Source organism: Oncorhynchus gorbuscha, linkage group LG26, assembly GCF_021184085.1.
Source record: "Oncorhynchus gorbuscha isolate QuinsamMale2020 ecotype Even-year linkage group LG26, OgorEven_v1.0, whole genome shotgun sequence".
NCBI classification, from domain to species: Eukaryota; Metazoa; Chordata; class Actinopteri; order Salmoniformes; family Salmonidae; genus Oncorhynchus; species Oncorhynchus gorbuscha.
In genome coordinates this window covers 27,469,944-27,482,988 of record NC_060198.1, presented here as the reverse complement: position 1 = coordinate 27,482,988, position 13,045 = coordinate 27,469,944, and the positions used below count along the sequence as shown (strand labels likewise).

Here is a 13,045-nt window from a genome sequence, read left to right as displayed (position 1 = left end):
TGTTTACTCCATGTGTATCTCTGTGTTGTCTGTTCACACTGCTATGCTTTATCTTGGCCAGGTCGCAGTTGCAAATGAGAACCTGTTCTCAACTAGCCTACCTGGTTAAATAAAGGTGGAAAAAAAATAATTAGTGAGAAAACAACGTATAGACTGACATCTCGTGAACTGTTGAGGAACTGCAATGTGGCCGATAGACTGAAATGTCGACTGAATAAGATTGAACCGGATGCTGTTTCATTTGTGTTGAAATTTGAATCATTAACGGTTTTTGATCATTTTAATCAATACAAATAATGGTTTCACTATTAGTGTGCTGTGTGTGTGCGTTCTGGACAGGTCTCCGCGCCTCTCGAACGCTCTGAAATAACGAGAACGTTCATTTGCATACGCCTCGCAGCCTGCGTCATTGCACAGGAATGCTGCGCACTCTTGAGCAATGTAGTCGGAGAGTTCGAGAAATGGCTAGAAATCATGAGTGCTATTTTTTAGGTAATGGGGATGGTATATATTCTGGTACATTCAGTACCAGTACATTCAGATTCAAACATCGACTCAACGAGAATACTAAAGGGAAAAGAAAGCAAGAAAAGAGAAGAGATACGTTCAACAGACCTCTACATTCATAAACTGTAAGTAAAGGGAATTCATTCAGGACCCTATTTTTATAATGGCTGTGACAGTTATAAACTTGATAGAATAAACAATGATACTATGTTGGTTGTGTGGACATAGCTGATTTAGCTATAACATTATGCCAGAATATTTGGTTAACTAATAAAGTAATAATATTATAAACATATAATATTATAATAATATTCATCGGACAGACTATGCCTACATTTGTTTTGTAGCATATTATTATTTTATTGTAATTAGTTATTTGTTCATCATTGCTCTAATTCTGTGAAGATAACACAATATTATTCAGGAGTGTTCATAGAAAAAATGGAGGCCTGTTTGTGAAAATAGTTTCTCTGTAATAGATTAGTAGAAATGATTGTGTCTAACACTGATATATAACACAAACATTGACAACAGTGTTGTTTTCAGACCTGGGTTCAAATGCTTATTATTGTTTTTCAAGGACTTTAAAATACCAGTACATTTGGAAAGTATTACCATGTATTTGAAAATACTCAAATACACAGACAAGTGTATTTTAAAATGAAAATATTTAAATATTCCATGCATTTGAACCCAGGATTGTTTGTTCGAAGTTGTATTTGAAATTTATTTGGAGATAAGTATTTGAAAATAGTTAAAATAGTATTACAATAAAATTATTTGAAAATACTTTAAATAGAAGTGGCCACATTATTTGAAAACACTCAAATACACAGAAAATAAGAATTAGAAATACTTAATTACGCATGTATTTGAACCCAGGTCTGGTTGTTATTCAAGTATATTTATGCTAACATCTCTGTTGGTGCAGATTGTCATTACTTGCACCTAGGTTTTCGTAGAATAATATCAATTTCTAAAATACTATTTCATTCATTTCTAGGCAACTAACTCCAAACCATCAAGATGTCATCAGCTAAAGGCCCGTCTATCGGCATTGACCTGGGCACCACCTACTCCTGTGTGGGGGTGTTCCAGCATGGCAAAGTGGAGATCATCGCCAACGACCAGGGCAACAGGACCACACCCAGCTATGTGGCCTTCACAGACACTGAGAGACTTATCGGAGACGCAGCAAAGAACCAGGTGGCCATGAACCCCAACAACACCGTTTTCGACGCCAAACGCCTGATTGGCCGAAAGTTCAACGATCAGGTCGTGCAAGCCGACATGAAGCACTGGCCCTTCAAGGTGGTCAGCGACGGAGGAAAGCCTAAAGTTCAGGTCGATTACAAAGGTGAGAACAAATCCTTCAACCCAGAGGAGATCTCCTCCATGGTCCTGGTGAAGATGAGGGAGATCGCTGAGGCTTACCTGGGCCAGAAGGTGTCCAATGCAGTCATCACAGTCCCTGCCTACTTCAACGATTCACAGAGACAGGCCACTAAGGACGCTGGAGTGATCGCTGGGCTGAATGTGCTGAGGATCATCAACGAGCCCACGGCGGCAGCCATCGCCTACGGCATGGACAAAGGCATGTCCAGGGAACGCAACGTCCTGATTTTTGACCTGGGTGGGGGCACCTTTGACGTGTCCATCCTGACCATCGAGGATGGGATCTTTGAGGTGAAGGCCACAGCTGGAGACACTCACCTGGGAGGGGAGGACTTTGACAACCGCCTGGTCAGTCACTTTGTGGAGGAGTTCAAGAGGAAACACAAGAAGGACATCAGCCAGAACAAGCGGGCTCTGAGGAGGCTGAGGACAGCCTGCGAGAGGGCCAAGAGAACACTGTCCTCCAGCTCCCAGGCCAGCATTGAGATTGACTCTCTTTTTGAGGGCATCGACTTCTACACCTCCATCACCAGGGCTCGTTTTGAGGAAATGTGTTCCGACCTCTTCAGGGGAACCCTGGAGCCTGTGGAGAAAGCCCTCGGGGATGCCAAGATGGACAAGGCCCAAATTCACGACGTCGTCCTGGTCGGAGGCTCCACCCGGATCCCCAAGGTCCAGAAGCTCCTGCAGGACTTTTCAACGGCCGAGAGCTAAACAAGAGCATCAACCCAGACGAGGCGGTGGCCTACGGCGCTGCCATCCAGGCGGCCATCTTGTCTGGCGACAAGTCTGAGAACGTCCAGGACCTTCTGCTGCTGGATGTGGCTCCCCTGTCCCTGGGCATCGAAACCGCCGGAGGGTCATGACCGCCCTGATCAAACGCAACACCACCATCCCATCCAAACAGACCCAGACCTTCACCACCTACTCCGACAACCAGCCCGGGGTCATGATCCAGGTCTACGAGGGAGAGAGAGCCATGACCAAGGACAACAACCTCCTGGGGAAGTTTGAGCTTTCTGGGATCCCCCCTGCCCCACGAGGAGTCCCTCAGATCGAGGTGACCTTTGACATCGACGCCAACGGCATTCTGAACGTATCAGCGGTGGACAAGAGCACGGGCAAAGAGAACAAGATCACCATCACCAACGACAAGGGCCGGCTCAGCAAAGAGGATATTGAGAGGATGGTGCAGGACGCTGACAAATACAAAGCTGAGGATGATGCACAGAGGGAGAAGATAGCTGCCAAGAACTCCCTGGAGTCGTACGCCTTCAATATGAAGAGCAGCGTGGAGGACGACAACATGAAAGGCAAGATCAGCCAGGAGGACAAAAAGAAAGTGGTGGACAGGTGCGACCAGACCATTTCCTGGTTGGAGAACAACCAGCTGGGCGACAAAGAGGAGTATGAGCATCAGCTAAAGGAACTGGAGAAAGTATGCCAGCCTATCATTACCAAGCTGTACCAGCAGGGAGGGATGCCCACAGGTTGCTGTGGAGATCAGGCACGGACCAGCTCTGGTGACAGCTCCCAAGGCCCAACCATTGAAGAGATTGACTAAAGTCAGGGATTTTTATAAAGGACTTTTCAAAATGCATTAGTATCACTGCATACAATTTACTATTCAGGAAATACTTTGTACTTGTAAAAACACACTGTACATCTGTTGATTCATACCATATTGCATTGCTGGACATTGCAAATAAAATGTATTTAAATATGTTTCTAGGTCTGTTTGGCTGTTTTCTTGAATTCCTTCTCATCATAACACATTGATTATTCACATTTTTTACACAATACCATGAAATATTGTAAACAAAACTTTGATAGACGGCTAAACCACCTGAGAGAACAAGTGAAGACACCCTAATGGCCACAATGTTTAGCTTATCAAATGTTTATTCTGCGATAACATCTGATACAATCACTATGGTCCTTCTTGGAAAAAGAGGCACAAATACATTTCTGGCACATATAAAAAAAACAATTACAGGTCACATTTTTCCTTACTTTGTACTTATTGGTGTCAAGCTCAAAGAACCAAATACTGTATATTTGACTGATTTTGAAGTATTTAAAGTGGAACTGACAGCATTTGAACTACTTTGCAGATATGATACAAACGGACAATCATAATATCAGTAAAACATATAAAATTCCCAGTTTATGCTTCAAAACCAACTTTATAAGAGGTTTAAAAAAAAGAAGGTTCTATTTGACTCAAAATTCCATGTTGTACAGTAAGGTATTGTTGGCAGAATAGATGCATGATTAATATAATTCACCAATACATTTATTGGTAGTCCAAAACATATTTCAATCAGGGTGTAAATTGTGGCTGGCCTAGTACATTGTTTGCTGCCTCCACCCATTCAGGATGCAGTGTTTCAGTTTCAATAACTTCATATTTTGAACAAAAACGGACGACTGTATATAAGGTTGGGAATGTCAATACAATGAAACTATAAGGTGTTCACCCATACAATTATTATTTCATTCAATGAAAAACATGTTTTAAGTTCAAATGTCACAACAACCTATAGCTAAGTTGTTGTTATTTGGTGATAAATACTTTTTGATTAGGGTTGCAGCATATTATGGACATCTGCAAGCGTAGCAACAAAGGCTGGACAAATGATTTATCTATTTTGTTTTAAAACGTTAAGATATTATATACAGCATATGAACATAAGTGGACATTATAAAGGGCTATATTCTTTCTAATAAAACAATGGCCAGTTGTTTTGTAAAAGAAATAGCCTTTGTCTGGCGAATTCGTTGGGTAAATTGACTTCAATAATTCAAAACCTAGGAGCCTTGTGGTTCTCACCACATTCCATAGACTTACACAATAATGATGACAACACCTGGAGGACATCCTCCAACCTATCAGAGCTCTTGCAGTATGAACTAACAAGTTTTCCATACAAAGGATCTGATAATTAATTTAGTTCTGAAAGCATAAGCTACAGCTAGCTAGCACTACAGTGAGTAGTTGACTCAAAGAGAGAAAGGCAATAGTTGAAGCAGCATAGAGAGAGAGCTTGCTATATTTCATGTGATTTTTTTCTTCTTCTCAGTCTACCTTTCACTTAGCTATTGCAGCTCATTTATTCTACCCAAAGAACCTGACTCAAACAGAGAGAAATGCTATTTATGTTAGCTAGCTGGCTAAGGCTATTCAACACTGCAACTCTTCCAAGTCTATGTAAGCTTTTGGTTTTATAAATGTATGGACACCGGGGCCTGCCGGTTTAACTGCTAAACTTCTTGCTGTACACTGTAATGCGTGATTGTACACTTGGGATTGGATTGTGAGTTTACTAATGTGTTGGTTCTATTTGGTTTTGTTTTACTATAACCTTGATATGGTGACGATGTAGGTTGTGTAGCGGTTAGTGGTTATGGTGTGACCGGTTTGGTAAGGAGAGTTTTTTGTGCCTAGTCACAGATAGCTGTTGTGTTGTGTACTGAAGTCCACAAGTGAAGGGAAACGCTGAGAGGAGGAAAGCTTGTAGATGCGAGAATGAATTTTACAACAAGTAAAGTGATAATGCTCAATGTGGCTGCTATGAAATTTAACTGTGTGTGTGTGATCAGGGGTGTATTCATTCTGCCGATTCTGTTGCAAAATATTTCTTAAACAGAACAGATTTTTTATTTTATTTTTACCTTTATTTAACCAGGCAAGTCAGTTAAGAACTGACTGACTTACTCTTATTTTCAATGACGGCCTGGGAACAGTGGATCAACTGCCTGTTCAGGGGCAGAACGACACCTTGTCAGCTCGGGGGTTTGAACTCGCAACACTAGGCTACGCTGCCGCCCCAATGGGGTGGGACCTACCTGAATTTGTCCAATATAAACTTTTGTAACGTTTTGCAACTACTTGGACTAAAGATTATACACCCCAGATCAGCTAGATGCAGGCAAGAGTGTGCAAGGTGGGATGTCTCTGCCTGTCACCTTGATCACTCCAATTTGTCTCTCGACCTGTGCACCTACGGTATAAACTTTCATTTCTGGGCTATAGGTTGTAGCAATCTCTTGATTGATTTAGGGACAATTTGAGTATCATTGAGTAGCCTAAACCTATTGATGTGACATTGAGCTGGGTGAATGGGAATATGAAATATGGAATATATGGAATATGGAATATGAATGACAGTCATCGAAATAAGGCCATGGTAATCAAACAAAATCCTCCATAATCTTGAACGGCACCAACCGGCACTGCTGTGTATATAGTGTGAAGGGTGTCCTCATTTAGTAGTTGCATTGTACTGCTGTGCGGTATGGTAAGGTACCTTAATGTGCGTGAGATCATAGTATTTTACTGTCAACCGTTGTTGCCGTTAATGCTCATTCAGACCACCAGAGGGCATATTTGAGCACATCTATTCCAGCGTGAAAGAAATACTGCGGGCCTGCAGTAAGACCACAAGACAGTTTTATTGGTTTAACTGAATGAATGAATATTGAAGAAATGAGTCGCCTTCTTTTCTTTCTAATGGGTGGGTGGAAAACTGCATTTTTTTTAAAACTCAAGTTTCACACTGTGGTAAATAAACATGTTAAGCCATATTTTCACCTAAACTAATTATTGATAGGGTGCCATTTAGGCAGTTTATGATATAGTTTATTTTGTTATACGATCACAGTTTGTTATGTGGCATGTGTGTTTCTATACAATCATTCAAATAAGTTTCCATCAACAATTAGCTATTATGAGCCTTTCGGCTAGCTATTGTCCAATTTAATTTCTCATGAAGGTGTGAACTGCGATCCACGTCCATTACTACTGTAAGCCCAGTATTCAAAAAATGAAAACACAACATCTGCAATACGTTTTAATCAACATATTTGTGTTTTTGTTAATAAAATATATTATAATTTCATTTAAAAAATACTATTTCAAAATGCAGATGTTTATTCGGTTACTGTACAGCAGCTGTTACCAAACTAGGGGTCGGGACCAAAGCTCCCACTGGATAACTGACACTTCCTAACTTGACATTGTCTGGTAAAGACTGCATCAAAACTCAGCAGGACTGACAGCATCTTCTCTGTTTCACCACGCTCTCCACCGGGTCTGCGTCACACCAAACGGCAGGCGTCAAAGACACCGGGAATCTTCCATTTCAGTTGGTTCTCAACATTTAACACCACACCAGTTATCACTCCTTTCAACTGCGCTCAGCTCCGGAGAGCATAGCAAATCAAAGTTCTTGGCCCAAGACGCATGGTGCAGATTCAACAGTCCCCAACCTCTTCTCCACCCGTCCTGACATCACATATGCATGAGCCAGAAGGCAAGGATCCATTCTCTCCAGAACCATCCTTGTCATCATCGGGAAGAGGCCCGAACTCAGCAGGTTAAATGTTGGATCTACCGGAGAGCCTTTTTGTATTTGACGGCCATCTTCCTCACCACATTGCTTCCCTCTACACTCCTTTACTTCTTCCCCACTGTCCATTTCCACATCTCCACGCTCCTTCATCCGCTGTCGTAGCAAACTGTTCAAATGGTTCTTGTATCTTGAATTGTCCGCCATGTAGGTGTAACAGTATAGACTTTTTACGTCCGTCCCCTCGCCCCGACATGGGCACGAACCAGGGACGCTCTGCACACGTTAACAGTCACCCTTGAAGCATCGTTACCCATCGCTCCACAAAAGCTGCGGCCCTTGCAGAGCAAGGGGAACCACTACTTCCCTAACTTCTACCACACCCTCCCCCTCCCCCAAAACCTCTCCCCAACCCCATTAAACTTGATTTATAGCCTGCTGAAACACTCCACCCTTAGGATTGTTCAGCATGTCAACAACCATTTCAACAGTGACATCTGTTACCCTCAATATCTTTAGCCATCTCCACAATAACCTTCAACCTGGCATTTCTGCTTTCCACAACCAGAGTTGTATTATTAACCTTACCAGTAAAAGCTATGAAGTTAACTTTATTCATTACCAAAGTGTCATTTGACACCACACTTTCAAGGTTTCTGAACAGGCCTCGAAACCATGCTAGGACCATCAGATGAACCATTTTTAATGAAGCCAGCAATGCAAATAATTCATTTCAGTGATTGACAGTATACAAGTATTAATGCATGTATACTAATCAATCGCAGTGAAATGAAATCTGGTCATGATCAGTTTCATATATTTCATATCGTATTGTCTTGATAGCGGCATTGACGTTGTTGGTTGGCTAGCAAGCAAAACTTGATGTTAATTTACACAATGTTCACATTTGGGAAAACTGGTCCACCCACTTGATAGCTAGCAGTGGAGGCTGGTGGGAGGAGCTATAGGAGGACGGGCTCTGTGTAATGGCTGGATTGGAATCAGTGGAACGGAGTCAAATGTGGTTTCCGTATGTTTGATACCGTTTCATTTATTCCATTCCAGCCATTACAATGAGCCCATCCTCCAATAGCTCCTCCCACCAGCCTCCACTGGTAGCTAGCTATCATTAGTTCAAATAAAGCAAAATGATGTACTGATATGAAAGTGCAATTGTAAACCCAATGGGTGCACATTTTTGTTTTTGCCCTTGCACTACACAGCTGATTCAAATGAATCAAAGCTTGAGGATTAGTTGATTATTTAAATCAGCTGTGTAGTGCTACGTTAAAAAGCATAACGTGCACCTTTTGGGTCCCGAGGGTCGAGTCCACACAGCCAAAAGGCAGACACTAATGTGGTTTTCCAACAGCAAGGCTCAGATCAACATGGCAGTGTTGCCATTGTTTCTAAAAATGTTTTCATTATCATGTTGAGGGAAAAAAAAACATGTCTCCCAAACCCCATGTTACACACTCACAAACTGAAATCATAACCAAACAATACAAGCGATGGCTGCAGGATGACGTTATGAAGATGCACTGCAGAAACGTGCAGTTGACTGCAGTCAAAACGTCATGACTTTTTGATCACATGATCTTTGTAATGTTCATGCTGTTGACATGTTGGCGCAAGTCGGAGAATTATTATCCCCATAATGCAACACACTTTGAAAGGGCGACAAAAGTGATCCGCTCGAACGTGCCCTCTTGGGGACTGGGCAGCACAAGTTAACAATGCAGTGTGCGCATGCTCGGAGTGACATGACAAAAGATGCATTACCTCTCCCTGCTGTGGAGTTTGTGTAATGAGTGATCTGATTGAATCGCGGGTGTCCAGGAAACGACTAGTAGCATAGATGATATATTTGGGGAAGCTCTAATGATAGCTAAACAGTAAACATTTAGCCAGTCATAGCTAGCTATTTAGCTATGACTATTTAATATATTTGCTGAGTGTTATGCGTGTGGTTGAATGCAATCTCTGTGTATATGCATTTAGACAATTTATTCTGTTTACACAGCTGTCAATCGAAAACGTATGCACGCACTGGTTGCCAAGTCGTTTGGGCTGTCTTCTCAGTCAGTGGCTTTTTTTGCTACCTCAAGTCTACACTACATGTATGTCAAGTTTGTATTCGTAGCTAATGACAGTTTATACATTTCTTTCAGACATTGATTCTTCAGCCACATGACAAAAAATTGTCTGGTTGCCAGATCCAAGTGTTATGTAAAGATTGGAGATTCTGATAATGCATTGAGGGACGCAGCTGCCTCTCTCAAAGAGGACAAATAATTCTTAAAGGTGCAGTTTAAACATTGGGCATCATTATTCAGCCCTGTTCTATTTTCAGCCTTTGGCATTATTGTGTAGCAGTCATTGTATTGTCTCTCAGCCAGTGTTTGCCGTTATTGAGGGAAGCTTTGTATTGTCTGTTTTGTTTGGAACGGAACAGCTGTAATCCCCCTGTTGGCCAACTACTGTACTGAAATTCAAAGCTTTTTTATTTTATTTTCAATGACCACTAGGGCACACTGTTGTTTCTGATTAGTCATCATTTCCCAAGCAAAATCCATTGATTTATTTGTATCCCTCCGTTCCCAGGGTTTGTATCAGAAAGCGGAAGCTTTATACACCATGGGAGACTTTGAGTTTGCCCTGGTGTTTTACCACAGGGGGCACAAACAGTGGCCAGAGCTGCAGGAATTTAGACTGGGAATCCAGAAGGCCCAAGAGGCTATCGACAACTCTGTGGGCTGTAAGTACTGGGTCAAAAATATTTTTGTAAAAGACCAACAGATTGAGTACCTCATTGTTCTCATAATGCAGTTTTTGTGAGTTTTCCATCTGGTTTTCTAAATATCGTACCTTTCTACCACCTCAGGCCCCTCCTCGTCTGTGAAACTGGAAAACAAGGGCGACCTGTCCTTCTTCCACAAGGCCGATGAGGTGAGTCAATGGTAAAGCCTTGAGACGACGAGCTGCATCTTTTTCATAATTCCTCCCACCTCTACATGCGTGTCATCCTCGGCATGAGTTCCGTGTGTGCGATTGATTGGCGGGGGAAGAAGGGACGGCCGAAGGGGCTGATTCACCCCCTGAGAAGGGAGTTGAGGCAGCAGAACAAGAAGACGCCTAAGAGTGAGAAGACAACCAAGCAGCTTCTGGGAGAGCTCTACAGCGATAAGGAGAAGCGACTGAAATATGAAGGTAGGGCAGCCAGAAATATTTTACTTAGCCTGTATGTTCACTCTTTTGCCTTAGTTTCAGTACACAAGCAATACACTGTCACACTTGGGAACATGCTCTTTTATCACATACCCTATCTGGAGAATTGGCCTTTACGTGTCCTTTGATTCTCTTTACACAGTCATTATTATCAGCATGAATTACAGAGCCCAGTGTGTGGTAAAGGGCAAATATTCCACTCAGGTCATAAATAATATGTGGGGAGGGGAGAGACTGCAGGACCTATCTGGACACACACACTGATTTCTGGCGCCAGCAGAAGCCCATCTACGCGCGGGAGAGAGACCGCAAGCTCATGCAGCAGAAGTGGAACAAGACCCGGCAGAACCCTCCCTCTGATCCCACCCGTTTTGTACTCAAGAGCCTGGAAGAGATTGATGCTGATAAGACAGAACAGACCCAAGGATGAATATGGTAGTTTGATGCTTAACAATACATCCTGGTCAACGGTAAACTCTTATTAGCATGTATTGGGGGTGTGATCTTTGGTACATCTTTCTCACTCATCATTATTCACGATTCATTCATGGTTATCCTTAATCATGGTAGCATTCATATTAGTTAGTGTTCAGAAACATTAATTAGTGTTCAGAAACATTCTGTTCTTATTTACAATCAGTGACTCCAAAATGACACTACATTATTTACCATTCATTTCTATTGGGCACAACATAACCAAAACAAACAGCAAATACATCCAACAAGTCTGTAGAGTCACAAGCTTGATGTCGTCATTGCGTACTAGGAATATGGGACCAAATACTACGCTTTTGACTCCATTTAATACACTAAGTGAATTTGTCCAAATACTTGACACCTTCAAACGAGGGGACAAGATACATAAAGTGCATTTATAACTAAAAGGTAAAACAGATACGTATGAAAATAACCTCAAATAAAAAGGTGACATTCTGTACTGTCGGCTCATAAAACAGTTGATCTCAGGTCCAGAATGCTGGAGTACAGAGCCAAATTAAGAGTTTTAGCTTCACTATCCAAAATAAACACATAGGGGAGCGTATGTGATTTTTCTAACGTCCCACATTTCAAATCAAGTGCTTTTCACACACTGCATCTTATTGTTTTAACACTGTTTTTTTCCCTCTTTCTTTGTTGTCCAACAGCAAACCCCCAGACGCAAAGTCAAGGGCACGTGATAATGTTGGCCAAGTGTACGCCAGAATAGGAAAGTTCCCACAGGCTATTGATGCGTCGGTGGAAACTCAAAGTATATGGCACATCTGTGTTTTTATGTTTGGGTTGTGTGATGAAGCAAATAGTTGAATACAAAGGACTCCTAATGTACGTATTCTATTCACTGTTGTTTGTGTATTTCCTTCTCCATTCTCAGCTGGGAGGAAAAGATCCCGCTGGCCAATGGTCGGCCCGGGACTACGGCGTTCGCTCACTCGCAGGTAGCCTAGAGGTTAGAGTGTTGGGACAGTGTTGTTCGAATCCCCGAGCTGGCAAGGTGGAAAAATCTGCCGTTCTGCACTTGAGCAAGGCAGTAAACTCCCACAACTGCTCACTTGGCACCGATGCCGTGGACATCGATTAAGGCAGCCCCCCTCCCTCCCCCGCACCTCTCTGATTCAGAGGGGTCGGCTTAAATGCGGAAGACACATTTCGGTTGAATGCTTTCAGTTGTGCCACTAACTAGGTATCCCTTTTCCATTGACGTTTATGGGATTGAATGAGAACATTCAGATGTGGACAGCATATCAATGCTGATTCTTTAGAATTACAACCTGGGGACACAAGTGATGATTTCATGGAAACTGTGATTAGTCTTTTTGTCTACTTGATCTTGGTCAAAGCATCGAACTGGTCCTAACAGTCTTTTCATTCTGTGTCCCCTCCCAGTGAAGCTTGTCAACTTTAAATCGGGTGTTGCGCACTTTGAAAGAGCTTTGGACAGGGCTACGGTTCTCCAGGATGACCCTGCTAGGGATGCCATCCAGAAGGATACCTGAACATCCTTGTCAATTCATGTCACTTCTTTCCTATTGTCAAATCACAATGGCTCACTGATGCAATATTTGATGCCCTTATGTAAGCTCTCCGTGAGACAAGGCAATGTTTATGAGCGCTCGTCAGAAGATGGCTGAAGAGTAGCCACAGACAGATGGTCAAGGACAGTGTAATAAAAAGCGCTATTTTAAACATGCTTCTCCGACCTCCACTTGAGTTTGTTGTATACTTTTATTTGCTTTGCTTATTTTATGTATGGAACAATTGCACACATACAAAATGTACATACCCCTTACAGAATAAACTTAGGAGATACAGCTGAGGAAAGGACTTCACTTGGGTGGTGAACATAATTGAATTATGCTATGATGCATTACTTTGAAAATGTATTATTCGTCTACACAGGAATTCAATCATTACAGCTGTGTAAGTATAAGTTGATGTCTTCCTTTTCATTGATGCGTTTCCTGTAGTACTGCAACACATGCGCGTTTCCAATGTAATGTTTTGTAGTGTCTCGTTTAATAAAGCGTTTTGTTAAGCCTTGCCTAGTTGTTTTGGAGTCCTCTTTG

At 42.1% G+C, this 13,045-nt stretch overlaps 1 protein-coding gene and 1 pseudogene across 1 annotated transcript; both read left to right on the top strand.

Moving 5' to 3' along the window:
* The first annotated feature begins 231 nt into the window (after positions 1 to 231).
* Positions 232 to 3,621, top strand: LOC124015912 (heat shock 70 kDa protein-like). The gene is given in 4 exon segments (XM_046331395.1): positions 232 to 632; positions 1,511 to 2,593; positions 2,596 to 2,760; positions 2,763 to 3,621. Coding segments are annotated over 3 exon segments (1,929 nt in total). The 5' UTR covers positions 232 to 632; positions 1,511 to 1,533; the 3' UTR covers positions 3,467 to 3,621.
* Positions 3,622 to 8,977: 5,356 nt separating this feature from the next.
* Positions 8,978 to 13,014, top strand: LOC124015349 (annotated as a pseudogene).
* Positions 13,015 to 13,045: the final 31 nt, after the last annotated feature.